This window comes from Oreochromis aureus, linkage group 3 (assembly GCF_013358895.1).
Source record: "Oreochromis aureus strain Israel breed Guangdong linkage group 3, ZZ_aureus, whole genome shotgun sequence".
NCBI lineage: Eukaryota > Metazoa > Chordata > Actinopteri > Cichliformes > Cichlidae > Oreochromis > Oreochromis aureus.
The window spans coordinates 91,045,798-91,070,869 of NC_052944.1; the positions used below are offsets into that span (position 1 = coordinate 91,045,798).

The 25,072-nt window shown below is 41.0% G+C and overlaps 1 protein-coding gene across 2 annotated transcripts in view; it reads right to left on the minus strand.

Moving 5' to 3' along the window:
• LOC116321499 (tripartite motif-containing protein 35-like) overlaps positions 1-22,210 on the minus strand; it is a 31,147-nt gene extending 8,937 nt beyond the window's left edge. The window contains exons 1-2 of one of the 2 annotated variants that reach the window (XM_039608810.1): positions 22,071-22,210; positions 20,985-21,969 (exon numbers count right to left, since the gene is read on the minus strand). In XM_039608810.1, coding sequence (XP_039464744.1) covers positions 20,985-21,952 — 968 coding nt within the window. In that variant the 5' untranslated portion in view covers positions 21,953-21,969; positions 22,071-22,210. Of the gene's footprint in view, positions 1-20,449; positions 21,970-22,070 lie in introns of those variants that run through there. The other variant, XM_039608809.1, reaches the window with a different exon arrangement.
• Between the last annotated feature and the right edge of the window lie 2,862 nt (positions 22,211-25,072).

Here is a 25,072-nt window from a genome sequence, read left to right on the forward strand (position 1 = left end):
TCGATGATGGTCTGGTAAAGAACACTTGAGGCCTTCCTCATGTTTGTATTGGTAGCGTGTACACAACCATGATGATTGTGCTGGTAAATTCCATATGCAGGGAAAACCATCTGCATTTAACAGTGAGCAGCTCTATGTTAGGATAGCAATGAACTGAGACCTGTGTTATTACACCATCTGTTGTTATTATAAATACATGGGAATACAAAGGATTTACCACTAAGAGCTTGACTCCTAACCAAAATATTATTACCATCTGCAGACAAACAGCATCATCGGGTATGGTCAGAACCATGGCACAGCAGTCTCACAACTCCTGTTTTGACGTAAGGTCGAGCTTTAGATGGTCCAGTTTATTTTCTAAAGAATGGACATTAGCGAGCAGGATCAATTGGAGCAGTGTTCTACGGGGATTAGCATTTAGCTTACCTGTTAGCCCACCCCTACAGCCCCTCTTATGCTTCCTGTTGCACCATTTCTGTCTCGTCCTATGTCGATTTGTATGGAGAGGGAGTGCCACTGCTCCCTTGGCCACAGGCTGTAGCAGTCCGAAGAGATGTAGCCGATTCCGAATCTAATGCTTGAGAACTGGTCAATGTTTATAATTCCAATAGGAACTGGGGATCGCACACAACTACTCGTACCTTCAGCCTGATTCTTTCAGTCACCACCCACAGCTCATGCAGTCACAAAATGAGCAGCAACAAGACTTTAAATGTATCTCGGGACTGGGTCTGCGACCCAGTGTTTTGTGTGCTTTAGTTTTATTCTTTGATTACTGTTATTTTCTCAGAGTTTCCTGGTTTATTTTGAAAGAGTCTTTTGTGTCACTGGTTGTATCCCAATTCAGAGGCTGCATCCTTCGGAAGACCCGGCCTTCGCGGTGTACGTGGCCGGGTTCTTTGAAGACCGAGAAGGCCGGAAGTGCAAGGCTTGTGAAATGGGACGGTCTAGCCTCCGTCGCACTGTTCAGGTTGCCTAGTAACCATGATACTAACCACTGGAAATGTTTCATACAGCATTGTTTGACAGAAATGAAGGAGACATTTTTTTTGTTCATCTGTTTGTTTTTATATGAGCTTTATTTGTTTCGTTGAGTATCTGAGGCTGAGACCAAACATGATTGTTGGGCTTCATGTCTTTACTGAACAGTCATTTTAAGATTTGCCAGTAAATAATAATTAGCTAATCTTGTTCATGAGACTAAAGTCATCTCACTTTGTAAATATAATATGGCCAATATTACAGTTAGTATTATATTAATGATTATTAGTTATCACAGCAGTGAACTTGAACTCTGTGTCAAATACTGGGCTTTGACACAGAGATTCAAGTTGCAGTTATTTATATTTCCTATCACCTTAAATCTTCAATCAAAGACAATTATCTTTGACAATGTATACATAGATGTTGTCACGGTTCTGGGTCATTCTGATCCAGCATTTTCAGTTTCTTATGTTTTTGATATTCTTCTGTATTATAATTTATGTTCTGATTCTTTAGCTATCCTGTGTTGATTACTATTATTCTATGTTCCAGCTTAATCTGGTTTAGGGTTTAGTTCTTAGGTTTTGTTCTTATGCCCTCATGTTTAGTTTAGGTTTAGTTATGTGCTTAGTCTTTTCTGCCTCTGTGTTCCCTCTGTGTAAGTCCACGTTTCTTAGTCTGCGTCTTTGTGAATTGTTTCCTGTTTTATTTTGAAGGGTTATGTCTTATGTCAGTGTGTCTAGCTTCGCTCCCCCATCTCGTTAGCCCTAATCTCTCCCAGCTGTGTCTCCCTCCTGTTTTCCATCAGAAATGGGCAGTAACGCGTTACAAGTAACGTGTTACTGTAATCCGATTACTTTGTTCAAGTAACGAGTAATGTAAGGGATTACTATTGCAAAATAGCTAATTAGATTACTGTTACTTTCCCGTAAGCACGCTGCGTTACTGCATTACTAAAACCGTGATTTTTTTGCGAGAGTGTGTCATGACAATGACGTAAGCGAGTGCCATTTTCGTGGCAACAGCTGTGTGCAGATCAACAATGGATAATATATCGAGTGCAGGAGAGAGTATGAGCATGCAGCGTTTAAAGCGTCGAAGTACTGACCTTACTTTGAGTTTGATTCTGTAAAAAGTGACAAAAACATTAGCGTCCGCTGTTCACTGCATGGAAAGAAAACTTCTTTTTACAGCGAAAAAAACCCCTAAACTTCCGAGCAAGCATCAAATACGCTGCCACTGGAATGTGAAATTCACAGAGAAACTGCTGGATTCTTCCACTGACCGCTGCGACACACCTGCACCAGGGCAAACCTCCGCCTGCCCCACTCCTGCTATACAGGTGAAAATAGAGCAACAGGACCACTGAGTCTTTGATTTTATTTATTTTCTGCTGTGTTTTACTTGCGTCTATTTGAAAGAGTGAGTGTACAAACAAAAAACTATTTCATTCTATATGCTGGAATATGCAGAAAATAGGTTTAAATGTTAAACAAATTTCTTCCAGTCAGAGAATGTTGCATATAATTTAATGTTTGCTTGACGCATAAAGTTAAAAGATTAAAACTAATAAAACAAGTTTTAAAAAGACACTTTTTCATCTGATTACATTTAATATGATAGATTATGCAGAAAAAGTAGAATTGGGCTGAAAGATCTATCGCTTTATCACCTATTCAGGGTGTAAATTGTGTTTTAAAAAGTAACTAAGTTACTAATTCCTTTTGAAAATAAGTAATCAGTAAAGTAACGGGATTACTTTTTTGGGGGGGTAATCAGTAATTAGTTACTGATTACTTTTTTCAAGTAACTTGACCAACACAGTTTTCCATTCCCTGATTACTCCCCTGTGTATATAAGCCCTGTGTTTGCCTTTGCTCTCTGTCGCGTCTCACTGTGTGCCTGTGTGTTTCTGTGTTCACTACCTTTGCTCAGTTCATGTTTTGTTTTTTTGAGTTGCAACTCAGTGTCCGAGTCCTGCGTTTGGATCCTCATCTCTGCCTGCCCGCACACAGAGCCCTGACAGAACGACGCAACCAGCATGGATCCAGCGGACTCATGTTTCGCCTCAGAAGGGGAGTATCTCACGCAGCTGTGGGATTACTACAGGAGGATAATCCACGCTGTGGACCCCTACAAGAGGCAGCTGGAGGTAGTGTTTTTTTAATCATTTTTTGTCGTCCACTACCTCCACTGTCAGTTTCTTGCATATTAAAGGACTAAAACAAATAATACCAGATCTGAGAGCGAGGCTCAGCTTTGAACTGTTTGGCATGGGCGGTCCGGGGAAGGAAAATTCAGCTGCCCTCCTGGAAGCCCTTGCCGCTTGGTATTCTCGGCATCAGCGGCCTTTGCCGTCATTATTTATTGCCAAATCACTCGATCCTCCCTTAAAGAAAAGACTGCACCCTCACCATCGTCACCCCACCACACCTCCACTCTCTCCCATGGCATTGGTTGAGGCGGCTGTCATGGGACCTGCAGCACAGTTAGTGGACCTGTCACCCCAGTCAGGCTACACAGAGACGGAGATTCTCCCCAGGGCTTCCCAGAGGCTGAGTTTGTGACTGTTGCCACCTCTGGACCCCTGGAGTAGAGCCTGGTGGGCTTCACTCCTCAGTTCAGTCAGCAGCCCCACGGTCCTCAGTTCTGTTAGCTGCTCAGCAGCCACTAGCTCAGTTTCCAGTGTCAGCTGCTCAGCAGCCACTAGCCCAGTTTCCAGTGTCCCCTGCTCAGCAGCCACTAGCTCAGTTTCCAGTGTCCCCTGCTCAGCAGCCACTAGCCCAGTTTCCAGTGTCCCCGCTACCTGTTGCCCAGTTAGCCGGCCGGCCTGTAGCCCAGTTAGCCGACCGGCCTGTAGCCCAGTTAGCCGACCGGTCTGTAGCCCAATTAGAAAGCTGGCCTGTAGTCCAGTTGGCTGCCCGGCCTGTAGCCCAGTTAGCCGCCCGGCCTGTAGCTCAGCCGCAAACTCCACCAATGTTTTCACCTCAATTTCAGTCGCCCTCTGTTCAGTCTTCTGTGTCCCCTGTTCAGTTGCCGCTAGTTCAGTCTACCACTCCACCACCTATTACTCCTCCACCACAATCAGCCCCGCTACCCGTAGCTCAGTCTTCAGCCCTGCTACCAATAGCTCAGTCTTCAGCCCCGCTACCCGTAGCTCAGTCTTCTCTTCTGTCAGCCACTCAGCCACCATTACAACCAGCATCACTACAACCTTTATTAAAGTCCATAGCTCAGTCAGTAGCTTTGTTGGTAGCTCAGTCATTAGCTTCGTCCCCAATTCAGGCTCAAGTGTTGTCACGCATCCAGTCAGCCACTCATCTACACCCTCAGCCAGGGGTCTCAACACCTTCTGGTCCTGCATCAACTCCTGCTGGAAGCTCTAGAGAGCCTATCCAGCACTCTGTGGCTCCCATGCCACTGTCCATCTCCGCTGGCAGTTCAGGAGAACTGTTTCAGCCGTCTGCCTCTGCTGGAGGGTTCGAGGGGCCTGTTCCACCACCTGTCTCCGCTGGAGGGTCCGAGGGGCCCATTCAGCCGCCTGTCTCCACTGGAGGATCTGGGGGGCCCATCCAGTCGTCTTCTGTTTCAGCTGGGGGTTCAGGAGAATCCAGCCAGCATTGTGTCAAGTTAGCTGGGGGTTCAGGAGAACCCGGCCAGCATCAAGCTACGTCAGCTGCTAACATAGCCAACATTAACGGCGCAGTGAAAACATTTGCACATGACAAGTGAAATAATATTCAGTACTTTTACAAGTTTAATCTTCGGCTGCCCCGCTTCAGCCATCTGCCGTTTTTTTTTTCCGAAAAAATTATCCACAGCCACCGCCGCACTATGAATTATGGCATAGGTTGGGCCACGAAGGATACACCGACCCATCATTCAAATTCGGGGAAATGAAGGATGTATTTTCGGATGCATTTGAAGCAATTCATTGTGTCAGTCTGTGAGTAAGGACATTAAGTCATTGCAACATGCCAAAGTGCAAAAATAACATGTTTTTCATATATCTTTTAGCATGTGAACTATAAGCTGAAAAGAATTTTAAGGTAAAAAAAAAAAAAAAAAGAACAGTTTTAGCTCTTTATCAGTGACGTACATCAATGCATTTTTGTATCTGTTACAGTTTATTTTCCTACAGGTGTGACATTTGGCCCAATCCCAAGTCATCCCTAAGATTTAAGAGTTGGTTTCTTCTTTCGTGCTTATTTAAGTTTAGTTTTTTTCTTGTGTTTCATGATTGCCCTGGTCAACCTGTGGTTAACATCACAGCACTATAAACTGTGAGTAATGCCTTCAGTCAAAGTCTGCAGACATACAGACTCACAGAAAATATTCAAATTTTGTGAGACTACAGGCTCATCTAGTTTCACTCTGGGACAGCCTTTATGTCTGAGCAGGGACAGTGGGATTGGACTTTTTACTGTCATCTATAAAACATTATATATTAAACACAATTCTAGTATAAAGCATAACTGCAACATGTGTATAACATAGTGATGGGTAGATGAGGCCTCATGAAGCGTTTCAGCACATTCCCCAAACTGTATCAACACTGTGTCAACACAGTGTTGCTGTTTTGCTGACACCTGTTGGACCCTAAATATCATTGCAGGCAACTTACTTGAGACTCACAACAGACACTGATTCAATGACCTAGTCATACTTGTACACACTGTAAGGTATTGTACTTTCCATGGAATCATTTTATATCTTTTACGTCTCAAATATTGTAGACATCTTTAAAATATATTGTGAATGACACTAAGTGAAAATTAAAATGAAAGTATTGTGAATGTAATATTACCCATTTGACTCAGAGTTTATTATAAAATTCTATTCAGAAAAATAAGTTTATCCAGTGTTTTTGCATTCAGTCTATTGCGTTTTTTTGACACCATTTCCCCAGCTTTGGAAAAGTCACAGGCACAGATGAAGCTGGGGTACACAAAAACTGTAAAGCCAGGTGGAAAAGGTTCAGATAAGATGTCTTCCTTTCCCCCAGTACGTTAAAGGATCCTCTGATCTTGGAATGTTTCTCTCCGACACTCTCCACAATACTAAGGGGTTGGCAGTCCCTTATAATAAACTTCAGGACTGCCTGGTCCAGAACAGTCTTCCTAGATGCTTGATTTCAAAATAATAAAACACATATTAATAAAAAAAAAAAAAAATGATATAGCTGTTCAGTGTCTATATAGGCCGACCTGTGTTCATTCTCGGTGTTTGTCTCCTCATTTTCATGTTTGGCTCTGTAATGCCTAAACATTGAAGAGGTGCTTTTGTTTGTGTAAAAAAGCGCCGCAGAACAGATGCGACATTTAACCTGCATTAAATGAAATAAATAATTTACACTTCAAGTCACATTGTTGTTTTTCCTATTCTGATAGATTACACTGAAACAAAGACAGGCAAACACTTACCTTACACTGAAAAAAGAACCAACTTAATTGAATTATTTCAATTGGTAACACCTAATTTAATTAAGTTCTTTGAAATGAAGTTAATACATTAGAGTAACACAACTGATTTATCTACTGTATTAACTTCATTTCAAAGAACTTAATTAAATTAGGTGTTACCAATTGAAATAATTCAATTAAGCTGGTTCACCTATTTTCTTTTTTCAGTGTATTTGCAGTTAAAAGATCAAAATGATCCCACACAGCAGAAACATTTCTTTTTCTTTCGGGCTCCATTTTGTTATGGAGAGATGTGTATTTTTATTTTTTTTTTTAATCTTTGCGAGAGTAATTTCGTGTTTTTTTGTGGCGACTCATTCCATTGACAGATGCGGATGCGGTACTTTTTAAACACAGTTTGGCGCGTTGGCAATGAGCGATACAGCAGTTGTATCGATCACGTGACTTTTTCTTAAAGCGACGCACGCACCGATACAGGCTTCGCTAGGTGAGCTTGATACATGTGTCGGTGCGTCAGTGTTGCAGGACCCATCACTAGTATAACATACTTCCCAACACAGTATAACTAAACATGGATAAGTTTCTCTGGAGTTTTCAGTCAGCTCTCTTTTCTCAACCTTCCTGTTTCCGATAGAGCTGCTCTTTTTTAGATTGTAGAAATCACATTCAGGCCTTTTACATTTGTATACCTCTGATTTTAACAGCAACCTCAAACTTACAGAGAGAAAAAAACAAGGAAACAAAAAACTTTAGCGTCAAAAATTGTTACGTTCATGGATCTGTAACAATGTTACCTGATTTATTACTCAGTGTAAAAACCCACAAAGTACTCATTCATTTACAAATAGAAAAATAGTCCTTATTTTCATGACTTCATTCCAGCTAAGGTAATGAAACAAACAAAATTGTCAATATTGGCAAGATGTAAATGTTCTATAGTCAAATAATATTATTAAATAAGAAAAGGAGCTGAACAAGGCAATAAAAAACTGATAAACCTGCATGTTTCCATATTTTTTTAAATACGTATCTCTTGCATTGTATTACTTTTTCTATACTTGCCTACATAGATGTATCATTTTCAACCAAATAGCTTTACTATTACTTGTAGCACACAAAAACATGACTTAAACCACAGAACACATAAAAACCCTTTAAAATATTACATTGAAGAAAGCTGAAAGCTACAAAAACAAAAACTAGACAAACATGTCAACACAGGAGAAAATGCAAGTCAAAAACTAAGATCACAACAGTAACTATGGCAACACCAGCACAAACTTTACCCATCATCTGCTCTACTTACTACAGTTAGGTCTCTGTGACTTTGTCTGCTCCTCCAAAGTGACAGTAAAGTTAAAGTGTCAGATACGAGGCCATCCAGCATGCATTGAAAGTGATGCTCCAAATTTATATCAGGTAAGGTTTGGGACTGTTATGGTCTCATTTATGGCTGTTTCAGTTATCAAACAGTAGAAGTAGAAACAGGACATAAACAGTGCAATGTTTTCTTGTCCTCCCTGACCTCCTCAAGCAGATCTCTGGCTCTGCTCACTTTCTTCTCTATCATTTGTGTAAGTCAGCAGAGGTTGCTGTCACAATGAAACAGAACTATGGATCCCAATAAACTGCACACAGACAAAGCCTGTGCAGTGACGTCCACAGAAGGACAGTCTAAAGTGTTGAAAGAGACGCTGCAAAACAAAACAAGAGACTAGAGTCTATCAGGAAAACTAGTGAGTGGACCTCTGATTAAAGAATTTCTACCAAACTACAACTGCAGCTGAACAAATGAGCTGTTGGTGGAACTTTACACTCTGAAATATTGAAAGATTTAAAGGATGAGACAGCTCAGCACAGCATGTTATTAACTTCACACATGAAGTGGTTCAGTCCAGTCAGACTTCAGTTTTGCAGCCACCGTCCACATCCTGCTTCTTTAACTGGTCGTCATGGTAACTCTGGACTTTCCTCCAACGAATCCTGAAGTCTGTCAGTCCTTCTGACAGCATGAGGCCTGACAGCTGGACAAAATGTGCAGATTATGAAAAACATGAAGCATAGTTTGAACTTGTGTCAAGTTTGTGTTGGTGACTGAACTGCTGACCTGCTGTGAAACCTGCTGCTGGATCGCTGTGCTGTGCATGTCTGCCTCTGACTGAAGCTTCATTTTCACCACTGTTTGCTTTGCCACTGCTAAAAATGAACCACATATAAAAACACAAACATTAGTGTTTTACATGATGACAGGATCTTACAGTGTTTGCATTCTGGACCTCACCTGTGAAACAGAAAACATAGTTACTGCTTGTACAAAAGTCATCATCCCATTTCCCTGACATTAAATTAAATGCTCCACAGTATTGGTTTGAAAGGTAGTTATCAGGCACAGAAGACCTCCAGTTAGTGAATGTTGAGGTTGTGTTGTCAGACCAGAAGGCCCAGGGATCCCTGTAGAGACCAATCCACACATACTGAACCCCTGATCCATTCAAAGTGAGCGTGATGTTGGATTTCTCCTCTTTGCTTCTTATACTGGTCAGGTCTGTGCGGTATGTCCTGCAGTACGACTGAGCCGCTGACCAGGAGCGACTCTCCATCACTAAGATATAACTTGTATTCTTGGCTGTAAAAGATTAAAAGAAACAAAGAATTTTGAAACAAATGTTATGAATCTCATAAAGTTGTAGGGATAACTATGGCAACAAATCTATTTTCCTACCATTGTAACACAGGAAAGGGTAAGAATCTCCACAGGGTCTATCATTCATCTGTGTTTGTCCCTGAAGAGCCACACAGTATTCCTTTGCATTTACACAGTCTGGTTGGCCGTTAGCCCAGATCAAAAATTCATGTGTACTGCCAACATAAAAAAGTTCTCCCTCCATGGACCACTTCCAGCTGTAACGATCATCATAGAGTCCTATCCAAGACAAGGCATTAATCCTTGGTGACATTGAGAGAAGCAGCTGGTTGATGTCGCTGTTGTAGATGGTGACCAAGTCAGTGAAGTGTTCTCTGCAGTAACTCTGAGCTTTAGTCCAGGTCATCAGCTGATTCACAAAGTGGTATTCTCTGGAGTGGGGAGGAAGAGTGGAAAGTCCTCCTGAGAAAAATAAAAAGGTTTTATTGTGGAAACTGGGCTGTTAGATGAATCACTGAAAAAGACTGAAAAATGAAAAACATTCAAATAGTTATACTAAACTAGAAAGCGCAAATTTCAGAAGAAATTTTAAGTGTGCCTATGCCGCTGCTAATCAGTGTAGTTTGCCATTCATACGGCTACAGACAGCAAAACTCAGCAGAGCAGCCATTCTCCACCATGAACTATGGTAAAAACAAACACCGCTCGCGCCTCACAGATGACAGCTTACAGTTTTGGGTAAAGATGAAGTTACTTCGTACAGCCCCGATTTGCATGAGCAGAAGTCCCATTGTACCACAGCAGACCCGACAATGTTTGCATGAACACGCTTTGAAGCATTACGTTATGGACCACTTTTCACACATGGTTTGTTTACCCACACAGCCGGCTGTAGCTTTTCAACTCACAGCCCGACACACACCCAAAAAACAGCCGAGAGAGCACAGACTATGCCCGAGAGGCGTGATTGCCGATGCCGCTCAGGTGGGTCCACCTCCCCTGCAACGGCACTGCAGACCACGCCACACCACACACATCAAACACGTAAAATAAATATTTATGCACTTTCACATTCACTTTTTGTTTTTTGTTATTTTTACACAGTGTTCTGAATGATGAACAATGGTCTACAGCCAATCTTGTGTATTATTATACAAACTTTCGTTGTAAGATTCAGATAACTATTTAATAAAAGCTAAATATTTTATATGAGAGTAAGAAAGAAAAGTATATCTTTGTGTCCACCTTTCTCTGTTAATGCCCTACCTGCCCCCCTGGCAAAAGCTTTGCTAGATCCGGCCCTGCACAGTTACCAGCTGTCAGCTACACAAAAAAAGGAGCTTGGTGTTTATTTGTCTCTCAGAAACAGTTTATAATTTCCCTTCAACTCATTCATGTCACCTAAAGGGTAAACCTGTTTCTCCATCACCTGTTCAGCTCTGATGATTCAGTAAGGACATCTGGTTTGGACCAGCCGTTTTTACAGCTGTGGCTCCAGCAAACATCAGCTGATACTAGAAATTAAAAGCAAATGAATTCTAACAACAGCGAATCAAGCTTAAACGTGCTGCTGTTGTTTAGCGCAATAAACAAACAAGAGCGAAAAGCCGATCATTGATCAGTTTCATGATTGAAGTTGCAACAGAGAATGACAGGGGAGGCTTCGTAACAACAGAATAAATCGTAATATTTTCTCTGAATGTGGGACGATTCCGTTTGTACGGCAACTCTACGAACTAACCCTTATGAATAAAATAAAGTCCAACGTCAGTAACTTAGCGCGCACACAGGTGTAAAGAAACTCCCGTCGTGCTAGCTAGCACCCAGTACGATTGTAAAAGGTCAGCACAACGAAAATAAACTACACCTAAACTTGGTTTATATCTGACCCGAATAGAGTGCAGTTCATAACTTCTTACCTGAAATTCAGTTCACCTCACGCTCCTGCCTTCGGTTTCTAGCATCATTGGCCCATATAAACGAAAAATAAGTCCAGCTAAAACACAGACTGTTGGCGAGCGATCGGGTGTTGAAACGAGTTTCAGCCGCGTCACTATAAGCCAAGCCTGGGTGCTTTTTCACGAAGGGTCGCTAGCTAGCGCCGCTAGCGACCCTTAGCTAGACCCTAGCTAGCTAGCCGGCTATCAGCAACACGTAAGAGAACTGTCGCTAATATGGGATGTCTTGATAAAACGAGCAGATATTTGAAGTTTACACACCTACATTCTCGCCTGAAAATATCTTAAAAGTTTATTTTGTGACCTAGAAATACTAATAAAAGACATATAAAACGAAGTGGTGGCCGCCATTGTTTACTCTGTAGAGGTGTGCTATGAATTGTGGGATATGGAGTTTCCCCCCAAGCATAAACCTTTTTGGCTGTACTACTCCGGGTATACCACTAGAGAGAGCCAGCACACCACAAATGAAGTCTGTTTCTATGGGGCCAAAAGTAGAATCTTTCTCAGGAGCCTAGAAATTGGCCCAAATTTGCACTAAAATCAAAATATTTAAAAAACTATAAAAGTCATAAACACCAAAAGTCATAGCACATCATTCCAGATCCAGCCGCACAAAATGAGGTAACATATATGAAGCAATTTCAGGCGGAAACTGAATAATAGTAATAATAATAATAATAATAATAATAAATCCGACGAATAGTAATAAGTGTGTCTCTTGGCAGAGGCACACTTAATGAAGGTTTACCAGAGGCAGGAAGTTGCCAAGTATAAATCATTTGTTATAGTATTTACTATAATAGTACTTAGTATTGCAACATTAGAACGTAACTTAAAAGGAATGCATACAAAAGAGTCACTTTATCTCTTTAGGCTAAAAGTCCATATTTATTGTTCATTTTTGTAATTTTTTTTAATTACACAAAACTCAAAGATCTAGACATTCAAAACTCATAAAGCATATCAGACAAAATGTAAAAAGTTTAACACAACTGCTTGCCTCAATTGCAGAGAGTGCTACTAAATTTAACAGCTTAAGTACATTTCATCAGTTCCACAGTATTTTCTTGGCTGACACCAATAAAAACACTGCACTGTTAATATTCAAAACATATTAAAATCAGTCATTTAAAAAAGAATATCAAATGCCAAAGACATGATATGTATTGTTGAATATCTGAATAACTGTGTTGACTAATGAGACAATAAACTGTTAAAACTATAAAATCTATATAAACTATATCACTTTTTCCCCTTATTTTCCAATATCTGCTTGATTAACATTTACGTGAAACAAAACCATAAACAGTCATTTAATGTTTCACAGTAAGAAATTCCAATAGTCCATGTTTGTCAGTCCTCGTACTCAGTTTCATAGTTCAGAGTTCTTTTCAGTCTCTTCAGTTTAGGTGTGTCGAGTGTGTGTATAGTGTTATTGTTAATAGTCCCATGTAGTGTATTGTATTGAGATCTCATAAGCTTTTCTGTTCAGCATTAACGCAGCTGTCACTTCTAAGTAAGCTGAAAACAACAAATATTTCTGGCACAACTTCTGCTACTTCCAAGGTGCATGGAGAAGATAATGATGACCCTGATGAAGGAATCATAAGAGTTATCTGAAGTTTAGTGTAGCTAACCATTACTCTTGGCCTTTTTATGATGAGTTCTGGAGTCTTCATGAAGTCTTTCCCCTTAAATTTGAAAAGATTATATTTTGTTTTAATGTCTGTACACGAAGATAAGCAATGTATCAAAAAGGGGACAAAATTAAATACCTCAGAATAAAACTCTGTATATAGGTTAAAAACTTGTGTGTCTTAGGTACCGTAGTGAAATCAGTCAGCTGACTTAGAGAAGCAGCTGAGTTAGCTTACCGATGTATTTGCTTATTAAGCGTTAGCTACTAGTTCTGCTTAGAATTGGTTTTCTGGCATCCATCCATCCATCCATTCGCTTATCCTTTCCAGGGTCGCGGGGGGCGCTGGAGCCTATGCCAGCTGTCATAGGGCGAAAGGCGGGGTACACCCTGGACAGGTCGCCAGTCTGTCGCAGGGCCAACACACAGGGACAGACAACCATTCACGCTCACATTCACACCTAGTGACAATTTGGATTATCCAATTAACCTATTCCCTCAAACTGCATGTCTTTGGACGGTGGGAGGAAGCCGGAGTACCCGGAGAGAACCCACGCAAACACGGGGAGAACATGCAAACTCCACACAGAAAGACCCCGGCCTGATGGTGGAATTGAACTCAGGACCTTCTTGCTGTGTGGCAACAGTGCTAACCACCGTGCCAAGGCACGGTGGCACGGCATGTCAATAAAATGACTTGGAAAATATTGAAATCTAAAGAAAATTAGTATATTTACTGTGATGCTAATAATACTGGTAATGGTCAACAGTTTATGGCCGGTGTTCCTGGGTTTTCAGTGAAACTTCGCTCCCACCCACTCACTTTTCAATAAGTAAACAAACTGCAAAAAATGGGCGACCCTCCACATGTGACAGGAAATTACCTTACTAGACTTTCGTCAAGACATTTGAATAGCGATTCTGTGGGAGTGGAGGTGTTTAAAATTTGATCATAACTTAGGATGATTCCTGCTAAGAAAGTAGAAAAATCTCAAATCAAATCTTTGTTATATTTTCAGGGTGTCTTTATTATTCCAATGAGTGTTGGGCGGGGGTTCCCCAATTCAAAAACTAGGATTTCGACGCTTGAGTAGAAGTTTGTTGAAAGTTGTTTAAATGTTAGCTTTTTCCTGAGGACAGCCGCAACTCCACCCCCTGTTTTCCCGTCCTCAGCAAATTTAAATAAGAGTTCGTAAAACAATTGAGCTCTCAGCCAAGTTTCCGTTAGGAGATAAGTAAAAAAGTAAAAATGTAAAAATAAGTAAAAAAGTCCTTTAAAATAAAGGTTTTGTTAGCTAACGAATGAACGTCGGGAAGGCTAATCCTTAGTGAAGTCGAGGACTTAGTAGTGTAAATAGGGGCCCAGCAAGGCTTCTCCAAGTTCTGGATGCTTACTCCTCTCCGATGATGTCGAGGAAGCCACAGGCATGGGTTATTTTTCAGTAATCCCAGCAACAGGAACCAGACAGGGGTACGTCATGGTCAGAGAGGTCCAGTGTTTGATGTAGTCAAATCTGGCCACATCACAGTATTGGTCATTCCCAGGACATAAGAAGGCAGCCTTCAGTCTCACTAGTCGACCGCTTGGTCTTCCCCAGTGTCGGCAACGCCTTGTTGATTGGGGTAGCTTCGAGGCAAAGCAGAGGCAGGCTGGGACAGGAACACCGGGCAGAAACGGTGGAGGGCGAAATATCTGATTTCCATGATTGCATTAAGGTTCACTTGTTAAACAGGGGAATCTTAAATCCAAAAGCGATTGGCGGTTATAGACATACAGAGAGTTAGCATCTTTTACGACGAATAAAACAAACAATATCACTCGAAGGGACAGAGTTAGATGGCTGGCCACGAACACTAGCACCATCTTGAAAAAATTAATTAAAACAATTTAATTTGGCAGCACTGTTTTTTCACAAGCTTACATAACTTAATTTATTTAATACCAGTACCAATGTATATACCTTCATTCTCTGCAACATATCAGCCAGTTCTTTTCCTTTACAGTCATAGTCCCTATATTTAAAATCCTTACTCTCACACACCATACTGCCTTTACCTCTCTCTATTTACACACCTTCCCTTGTTCTCCGGATTTGTTTAAGCTCAGCAGTTTGTAATGGAACCATTAACAGCACTGGTGTCGGTACCATTCCTTATGCAACTCTCGCCATTTTATCTGGGCTTGGGACCGACACTAGGAAAAAACTAGCTTGTTGTTAATAACAGTAATAATAAGAATAAGGCAGAAAATAAGTGAAGAAAAAAAATCTTATTCATTCCCAAAGTTGGGGAATGACGTTGTATCAGCAGCCAAAACATTAAAAATAGAATGAATAGCTTTTATGTAAATGGCTTCGATAAGTCATTCTATAAATCTTTTTTTTTTAATAAAAAGGAACATAATTTAAAATGAATGCAGGTGTTGTGGTAGGAGGAGATAAAGATTTTCTAACTGGTTGATGTGTTAAAAAAAACTGTATATGTAATCTGATTACCCAAATGACATCAGTCAGTCTCTGTGTGTTTATAAGCTTCAGTTCAAATGTTTGCAATATTAATATCACTGACCTGAGAGCAGCAGGATGAGCAGTAAACAGGTTTCTTCCATTCTTTGCTTCTGTATAATAGATGTAGTCATCATGATTAATATTGTACCATAATTATTATCAAAGATATTTATTTAAGGTTTCTTATCTCCAGTCTAGGTTTCTTAGTATATAATTTATATACATATACAAAATAAATATATGAAATGAGTTTTGAATTTTTTCAAATCTATTGTGTCTTTAAAAAATGGTTTAAATAATCATTAATAGGTTTTAGAATAATGTTTAGAATATAAAAATGTACAAGAATTTAAATTTAGCATTAATGATGCATATCCTACCTGACAGCTTATCTTCTCCTCTGTTGACTGAAGTTGACTTTTAAGAAGGTCTTTGTTTGTTCTTTTCATATATTTTACTGTCAAATGAGGAAACCAGAAGGGAGTGACCTCTCTGTAGAAACACACTTTTATCTAAACTATTATTGTATGTTCTGAGCTTTGATCAAATGCAAAACCAGTTTACTGATTATCACCTTACCTTCTCTAATTGGAGATCTTGCAAAAAAAATTGCTGAATATGGAAATGTTCCAATTTAAAGCTTCACACAGAATACTGTACATGTAAATGTTTGATATCTTCAAGCTGCCCTATCTGTAATTTTCAGAAAGGTAACAAGTGGACATGTAGATATGTTCTATAAAACCTTTGAGGCAACAGGTTTTCTGAGTCTATACAGTCATTAAATGTTTTTGCAGTAGCACCAAAGTGTTACACTTTTATTTAACATGTTTCTATGATACATTGACCAACAAGCATTTTATAATGCTCATGTTTCAAAGACTTTTATTTACAAAAAACAACTACATGTAGTTCTGGAAGTGGTGTCACTCCCAAAACTAAATATAATGGTATTTTTTGTCATGTGACCATACCTATGCGCCTTTAAAACCAGGTATTCTGTAAATGATGTGCCTTGATGCTTAAAGAAACATAAGCAAGGTTACGCAAAGATGATTCTGCTTTACCAACATGCAAATCATTAGGAAAATCAAGCTGTTAAATGGGAAAAAAGCAAATAAGCTCAGACGTGGTTCTAGGAACAGACATAGTTGTTAGGAGGAACAAGTGGGGAAGGATTATGGAGTCTCTGCTTGTCATTTGTCCCCATGATTCAGGGCACTGTACAGTTTGTTAAAGTATGGGAATGCTTAAGCCTCTAAATCCTAACCTGTTACTGGCTTTAGACAGGAATCGTGCAACTGTTTTTAAACATCTGTAAAACCTGAAAAAATTCCAGATGTTCCTGAAAGCAGCAACTCTGCGCTTTTCAGTGAGATTAGGGTCATTTCAGAAATCCCACACAGTGTCACAGCAGAACCATGAAGCTGAAAGTTGGTTGAGAGTAGGGGTGGCATTTTCTGATTAAAATTGATTCTAGGTTGAATAATGCGATATCAATTCATTAAAATCCTGAATCGACTTTTAAATATAAATTTATTTTGCCCGAAACCCTAGAATCTCAGGTTAAACCTCACAAAATTTCAACAACCACCAAACAAGAGCAGTTACACAGATTCTGCACAAAGACATTAACACAAAGCGCGGACCCACCAATGCATCAGAATTGATGATGGGGAGAACATGCAACTTCACACAGAAAGACACTGCTTGGTAGAATTGAACTCAAGAACCTTCTTGCTGTGAGTAAATGGTGCTAACCACCGAGCCAACTGAAAATATATATTTTTTAAAACCCACCCCTATTTATTAGTTCTGGAATATCTAGAATTAGGACCATCTTTATTCCATGGGTCAAAACAAGAGCAAACATTGTAGTCATGTTTGACCTTTTTTAGGTTTAGGAATCAGTGTAGTTAACCCTTGACACATGGTAGTGGGTAGCTGTTCATTTGCTTAACCTTTTGTGAAGACCTAATAAAGAAAATGTGACAGCTCGTTGGAGAAGTCTTTGTAAAATTCAGAACTCAGACCGTCAGTACCTGGTGATTTATTACTTGTTAACAGATCAATAATCTCCTCCAGTGAGATGTTTTCAATGTAAAGAACTTGTCCAAATGTAAAGTCTTGTCATTGATGACCATTTTTCAAATGGGCAGTGTTTTAACAGCATCAGTGGTCATAAGGGCCCTGTCAGAAAGTACAGTATGGCTCCGAGCCGTAGTAAAGGGACCTCCGGCTAATACGTCGGGTTCATGTCGGGCTCGTAGCTGAAAACTAGCTTTACTTTGTTGTCTGGGTCAAGTTTGCTAGTGAGAGACAGAGAGAGGCGTTGAAAGGCTTCTCCAACAGAACTTATTGTTTGGGAGGAAAACACGAACACAGTGTACAGTTGAGTCTCAATAGCTTACTTACAACTGGGCTCGTCAGCCACTCTTTTTGGCTGCAGTGGTTATTTTTATATTTACACGCTTCCAGCTCCTGTTTCTGCTCGATGACAACTCGTACTTTTCCACTCTCCTTTTTTTCCCTCCCTCGCTCACAGACACATAACGGGTATGGCAGTCCATTCTCCCTGCAGCATGGACTACACTGCCCATGAGGCTACATTCTTTAGCACTATGCCTGCAACACTCTGCCTATTGCCTTCATATTAAATTATTTTTTGAATAATAATTTTTAAAAATATTTCTTCACGTCATTTTGCGGGCCGAAAGTAGAGGTGACATGAGCCGTGAGATTGAGACACAGGATTTAGCGCCTCTTAATGCGTGTTTTGTTTGTTTCCACCGGCGTGGAATTACCAAAAATAAAGAGGGGACAGCCTACCATACGAAACAGGAAAATACCCCCATGTAATCCATTCATTTCAACAAAGTAACTGTATTCTGAATACCACCTATTTAAACGGTAACTGTAACGGAATACAGTTACTCATATTTTGTATTTTAAATACCTAACGGAGGTACATGTAATCCAGTACTCCCCAACACTGAATGAGAGTGTTCGTAATGTAAGTGTCTAAGTTGTGGAATAAAATTGGGGTACAGAACGGGACAGAAACAGAGGCCCTGCATGTGTGTGGGGGGTGATGGAGCAGGAAGAGAGTGGTAGTTGGGGATGGGGAGGGAAGGAATAGGGGTAGAGGCAAAGTGCACCCTTCCTGGGGCCAGCTACCCCACTCACCCCAGTAGGCACTCCTGTTCCCTGAAATCCATCAAGGGCAGGGGGCCTGGGCCCTTCCGGTCCAGGCCCACAGTAACAGCACTGCCAAGCCCCACAGAGTCCTCACCTTCTGTGCCTTTTCTTCCTGGAGGGAAAGCAAGGTGGACCAAAGCAGAGGACCATTGATTCGGTCTCTAGCACAGGTGGGATGAGAAAATCCTCACACCCTGGGGCCAGTCGGGACTGCTCTTTAACACTGACTCAGGTTTTTTGTAAGGGATGGAAGTCATACACCAGAAGAGTAGAGCCATTTTTGAAGAAAAAACATGTGAACAAAGCTACCACAAACAAAACAGGTAACAGCTGACGGCAAGCCATCTTGACAAACCTAATCATGCATATAAAAAAACAAAAAACAAAATCAAACAAACAGATGCAACTTTTGCAGGATGCAATAGCTACTGTTTTCTCCACCTGCTGCCACACCTGCCCACCCCCCTAGTGTGTTGAAAAAACGGACCATGCCTAACCGGTTGAGGGCCGTGAACGTACCGTCAAGTAGGGTTGCATTTCAAAATTATATTCAATGAGCGAAATTCATCTGGTCAATGGGGAGGGGGGCACGTCTGCAAAGCACTGTTGCAACATCCGCTCTAGGAGTATGTGTGAGATGGTCATCACAATGCAGGGAGGCAGGAATGATGGAACTTAGCATCTCCGGCCCCAACTCATCTCTCCCCTTAATCAGGCTCACCAGAAAAGTGGTTTCAGCATGTCTCCATGCTTTAGAGAGGTTGAGGTGATAAATCTGCGTGGCCCCTCTCCTGTCCGACCGGGCAACCTTATAGTCAACACTCGCTGTGTGACCACAAAGGGTCCTTGCCACTTGACGAGTAACTTTGAGCTAGAAGAAGAGAGTAATAAAGCACTTTGTCTCCCGGTGAAAACTGAGTCTAGCCCCTCTGTTGTACAGGCTTTGCTGACGCTGCTTAACCTGGAGTAAATTCTCCCATCACAACCTCTCCAGTGTATGGAGTTTTGCTCTCAGGTCCAACACATATTGGATTGAACTCTTTGCAGAGCTTGGACCTTACTCCCAGCTTTCAATAATTAGGTTGAACGCCCCACACAGTTTCCTGCTGAACAGCAGTTCAAAGGGAAAAAATCCCAAGGAGGCACGTGGCACCTCCCACACTGAAAATAACAGACGGTCTAACCAGCGATCCGAATGACGTTCATGCTCGTATATGAACTTCCAAATCATGGACTTTAAAGTCTTATTCAGCTGCTCCACCAGCCCATCAGACGATGGTCCGAATAGATTTAATGCCAAATAATTTGTAAAACAAGTTAGAGTTATCTTTGGGCTGCTGGTGTAAAAGCTCCTTCATGGACAAGGACTCCAGTCAGTGACCAGGGCAAAGAGATTCATTCCATATGTACTTTAATGAATCTTAGTTGAGTGAACAACAGGCATGTGTATGGCAATTAGCATGCCCGGTTAGGGTATGGAGGGGTATGTGTGGTTCTAAATAACAGAAGAAAACAGGGAAAGTAATTATTATTACATGACAAAATTCCACAATTATTAATCTTCAACATCATACACCAATAATCAATTACACCGTAAATAACCAACAAAATCCTCTGGTTGAATGAAATATCACAGTGCCAATTAAAGCAGGAAGAAATATACTGTATATTTCTATATCTCTATATCCCAAGCAACTGAAAGGTTTAATATTTAAATATCAGCCAAAATGAGCAAGTAGTGGTCATCAGAGCTTTCTAGTGGTCAAATAACCAAACTGCAGTACAGAATTCTGCCATGTGACAAAGGCTACAGTGAAAAGTCACATGCTTTCACACAGGACTACTAACAATGTCAGTAAACTCACAAAACACTGTACTGTATGTCTATAGTGCAATAATCCTGCCGACACTTTCCAAAAAGTTCCCAAAATGAACAATAAACTTATAGCCATCCTATTTCTTATATGTGGGAATTGGCTCTTAGAGTTAGAGAGGTAAGGTGGCAATTGCTACTTTCATGGAAAATGTGATTAATAATCCTTGCGCTCATTTTATCGCTGGACTGTCCTAAAAGCAATTGACATCATCACCCGGCAAACACTGAGAACAAAGTGGAAAACCTATTGGTGCATAAGGAAATTACCACTACAAATCTAACAATGAAAAGTGAAATGCGAGGAGGCTTTTTGATACATAATTAAAAACCGTCCTCAACTCATCTGCTCCACTGACACTGACACCTTCATTGGACACACTTTCAATTTACCCATAATTCCAATGTATGGAAACATCCTGTGAGTGAAAGTGTGTGTGAAGGTGTGTATGTGTGTGTTAGTATCAGGATCAGAGAACGACAGCTTTCCTCTGTTCCAGTCCAGATTCACTCTGATCCTCTGGAACTTCTTCTCTACTGAGAGATCAGTGACAGGAGCTGATGGTGAGAGTGCGTAGTGTTTACCTTCATAGAACCTTATTCCCCATAATCCAGAAAGTCTGTTTCTTTTCCTCTGTATATACTCTGTTAAGATACCCAGGAACCAGATTGTACTCTCTCCAACCTCGACATCCCAGCTGTGAGTTCCTGAGTTAAAGCCCTCAGAGCCCAGGACAGAGCAGAAATGATCAAACCTCTCTGGATTATCAGGAAGCTTCTGCCTCTTTGCTCGTCTCACACTGGTCAGATCTTCAGACAGGATGAGGTCTGGATGAGCAGTGTTTGGGTCCAGGATGAGAGGAGTGTAGGAGACCATGTCCTTCATGTTGTTCCAGATGTTGAAGGTCAGGTTGCCCAGGTGTTTGGCCTGGTCTATCAGAGCTCCTGAGGGCAGCTGTGGATCATCCAGCAGGGGGCAGCGCTGGACTCTTTCCACTGCAGCCTTGTAGTTGTGCAGGAATGAGACGTCTTCAGCTCTCAGCTCCTCCTCTGTGGCTCTGACTGTGTCTGAAAGAGCTGCTATCTCTCTGCTCAGAGGCTCCATCTTCTCCTTCATCATCCCACTCTTCTGCTCCTCTTCCTCCCTCAGTGCAGCCAGCCTGGCCTCCTCTTCCTCTGCTAGAAACTGATGAAGCTTCTTAAACTGCTCCTTAATCTGCCTCTCTGTGTGTCGGGCCTGGACCTTAATGTGTTCTGCTGTTTGATCAAACTTCACTTGAACTTCTTCACAAACCTTTAACTTCTTCTTTAAGGGCTCCAGAGTTTCCTGAAGTTCCTTCTTGTGTTGTTGTGCAACTTCATCGATGGGTCTGAATCTGTGATTGGTGTGTTTTTCTGAGGCACAGCAGACGACACACACTGGCTGCTGATGGTCCAGACAGAAGAGTTTGAGTTTCTCAAAGTGCAGACTGCAGAGAGCCTCTGAAGCTCTCTGATCTCTCTCCTGTAAGAACGACTCACACAGGTTCTTTAAAGCTCGGTTTAAAGGTGGTTCTTGCACTGATATTTCCTTACAAACTGGACACTCGTGTGTTGGTCTCTCTCTCCACCATCTCTTCAGACAGTCTTTACAGAAGCTGTGGCTACATGACAGAAGAACAGGATCTCTGAAGACCTCCTGACAGACCGGACAGCAGAGATCCTCCTCTGATCTGGAAGCCATTGAGTCTGTGAGTGAAGCTGAAAACAGCAGACAGGAAGTACAGTCAGTCCTGGCTCCCCTCCCTCCTCTACCACCTTCACTGAAACTTGCTTTGAGTCGTGTTTTTGCTCCAACTCACATTCAGTGTGTGGAGCGTCAGCAGCTTGAAGCAGCAGTGTTGGAGTTTTCCACTTTTCTCTCCTGTAGCTGGACTCACTCAGAGGAAGCTGCTAGTTTGGTCTGAACTCAGTCTGATCGTCTCTCTTTACTGAAAAAGAAGAATATCTTGTTTCCTGGCTTGTTGCATTTGAGTGATGTGGGGGAGGGGCTTTATTCACCTTCCTTTTGTGTGTGAGAGCAGAGACGTTCACCACATAAAAGAAAATGAAACCTTTGGTGAATGTTGTAAAAAAAACAGTAGACTCAGTGGTGCAGCTGTTTGGCAGCTTTTATTTCAGATTTTGTTCTTGTTATTTGTCAGGTTTCCCAGCAGTGGGAGTGTAATGCAGTCACACAAACACAGGTAGTGTTGAGGTGGATTCAGTTTCAGTTTCAGACCATAAAAGTGAAATCGGTAATAAATGTGTGTTTCTGGATCCTCAAATAGATTGTTGAGGTCAGAGGTCAGAGGAGAATGCACAGACTTCCTCAAGCTGATGACGACAGCAGTGACTCACATCACCACTCCTTATAATCAAGGTCTGCAAAAGATCATCTCTGAATACACAACACATTGAACCTTGAAATAGCTTGGCCACCTGGTGTGGCCTTCTGCCACACCAGGTGCTGCTTCTGTCAGGTAAGAGCAGGAAACGGAGGCTATGATACACATAGACTCAACAAAAGTGGAAAAAAACTGTTTCCTGGTCTGATGAGTCTGCTAAAGTCTTCCTAAATATTCATGTTTTGAATCTGTTATAAATAGCATGAAAGCATGGATCCATCATGCATCATAACATGGGTTCTGGCCTCTGGTGCTGTAATGATGTGGGGATATTTTCTTGGCAGACTTTACTACCAAATAAGTGCCATTAAAATTCCACAGCCTACCTGGGTGTTGCTGCTGACCGTGTCTTTTCCTTTGTGACCACTTTCCTCACACTCCATGTCTCACTCCTCTGACTCAGGCTCCATCCAGATTTCATCTTGGCCCTCTCCCTCAGCTCTTTGCTGACCTTGAAAAACGTTCTTTTTTCTTCTGCTCAGCTTTGATTCTGAAGAAGCCATATGGCCTTGAAAATGTTGGCCCCGTTCTGTGTTACAACCAGCATCACCTTCTCTTCCCCTGCAGCCAACACTTCCCTTCACTATACTCTCAGAAAAATGATGGTTCTTAAATGGTTCTTCAGATGTCTTCATGGTTCTTTAAAGAACCATCATACGTCAAAGAACCTTTTTATTTTGTGGATGGTTCTTTAGGTATTACAAATGGTTCTTTAAAGAACAAAAGGTTCTTCATCCTTAGCTATCTAAGTTTGATGGTGTAAAATGGCATAAATATTTATTCACTATAATGAGGCTGTGAATTATACTGTGTGTTTTGTTTGTGTGCATGTGTGTGCGAAGGGGGAGGGCGGGTTACCTGGCAATTACCATTTAAGAGCAGATGGTAGGAAACTGAATATTCAAATAAAAGTTAGAAATACTTGCTTAAAAATATACTGGTGGCAGGGGTGGGGGCCAAAGTCTAAAGACCCTACCCCCCCACACCCCTAACCCCGCAAACCCACTGATCACAAATAATGTGGTAATAGAATATGGAATTTATTATTAAGATGTTTATGAATATGGTGAGTTAACAAACAGTAGATACAATACACACATCCAAATACTGTACTTTTTTTTTTGCTATGTGAATGGGTGAATGACTGAATGTAGTGTAAAGCGCTTTGGGGTCCTTAGGGACTAAGTAAAGCGCTATACAAATGCAGGCCATTTAGTTTTACATTTTAATAAAGTATTACTATTTTCTGCTTCAAGGCATTACTTTTGAGATTATTATATGTATTAGAAAATATAGCATAATGATAATACTAGTTATTGTAAACTTTACAAACCACCCAGCAGTATGTAAAGTCAAATTATAAAATACAAGTAAATAACAATTGCACAACAGAATGTCAATGTGTTCATTACCGACACACTTACTTAGTTTTGGCAAAGCACACTGCTTAGGTAAAGGATCTCAGTACTTGTTTATCACTGAGCAATTTGTTAATATGTGTTTCGAGCCAAATAAATGACAGGAAGAAAGAGAGAGAGAGAGAGAGAGAGACGTTAGAACACATCGTCAACCTCCCGAAAGGGGGGGGGTCAATTGTTGATATGCGCATGCGCAGGCAGATTGCGCGACCGGCGGGCCTTGAACTTTCTAAGGGAAAAAACACTTTCTCACGGACGGTGACCGCGAAGCGGATAACAGTCTTGAGTACCTGCTGGTCTTTGAAGCTCTGGATTCTGGGACTGTTGGAAAAGGTAAAACGTTTTCATTAAAACCTTTTTACTGTTTTGTTTTTGTTACTCGTTATTGTAGCTTGCTGTTAATGCTGTGCTAACAATAACAGTTAGCTATGTTACATACGTTAGACGTTGACGTTAACACAATTTAGTATCGGTATACAGAACTGTTTTCCTAACAAAACCACTGTTATAATTAAGTGAAGGTGCTCCCAACTAATTTGAACCTTTGGCTTCTAAAATATGTGGTTCTATTGCGTGCTGTGTACATAACGTAATGTCAGCTAGACCGATATTAAAATTTATAATATTGTTAAAGTCACTAAAATGGCGCCTGAAGCCTGTTGTGATGTGAGCTGTGTCTGCTCTAGAAACTCAGAAATTCAGTAGAGCTAAACCGTACATTAAATACTCACATCAGCCTGTACTTTGAATTCTGTAAGAGCTGTATAAAATACAGCAATGCATAAGTGTTTTGAATGAATAGAAATGTGACACATAAGAAGATGTGTCTTTGACTGTTCCTGTATAACTTATTTTCGGACTAGTTGACAAGTTATGCTCCGGCCATTTGATGTTACCAAGATGATGTCCTTTTGTAATATAGTTAAATTTTCTTTGGACATTTCATTTATCCACCATCATACATTAACCCAAAAAGAGGTCATTATACTAACAAGAGGT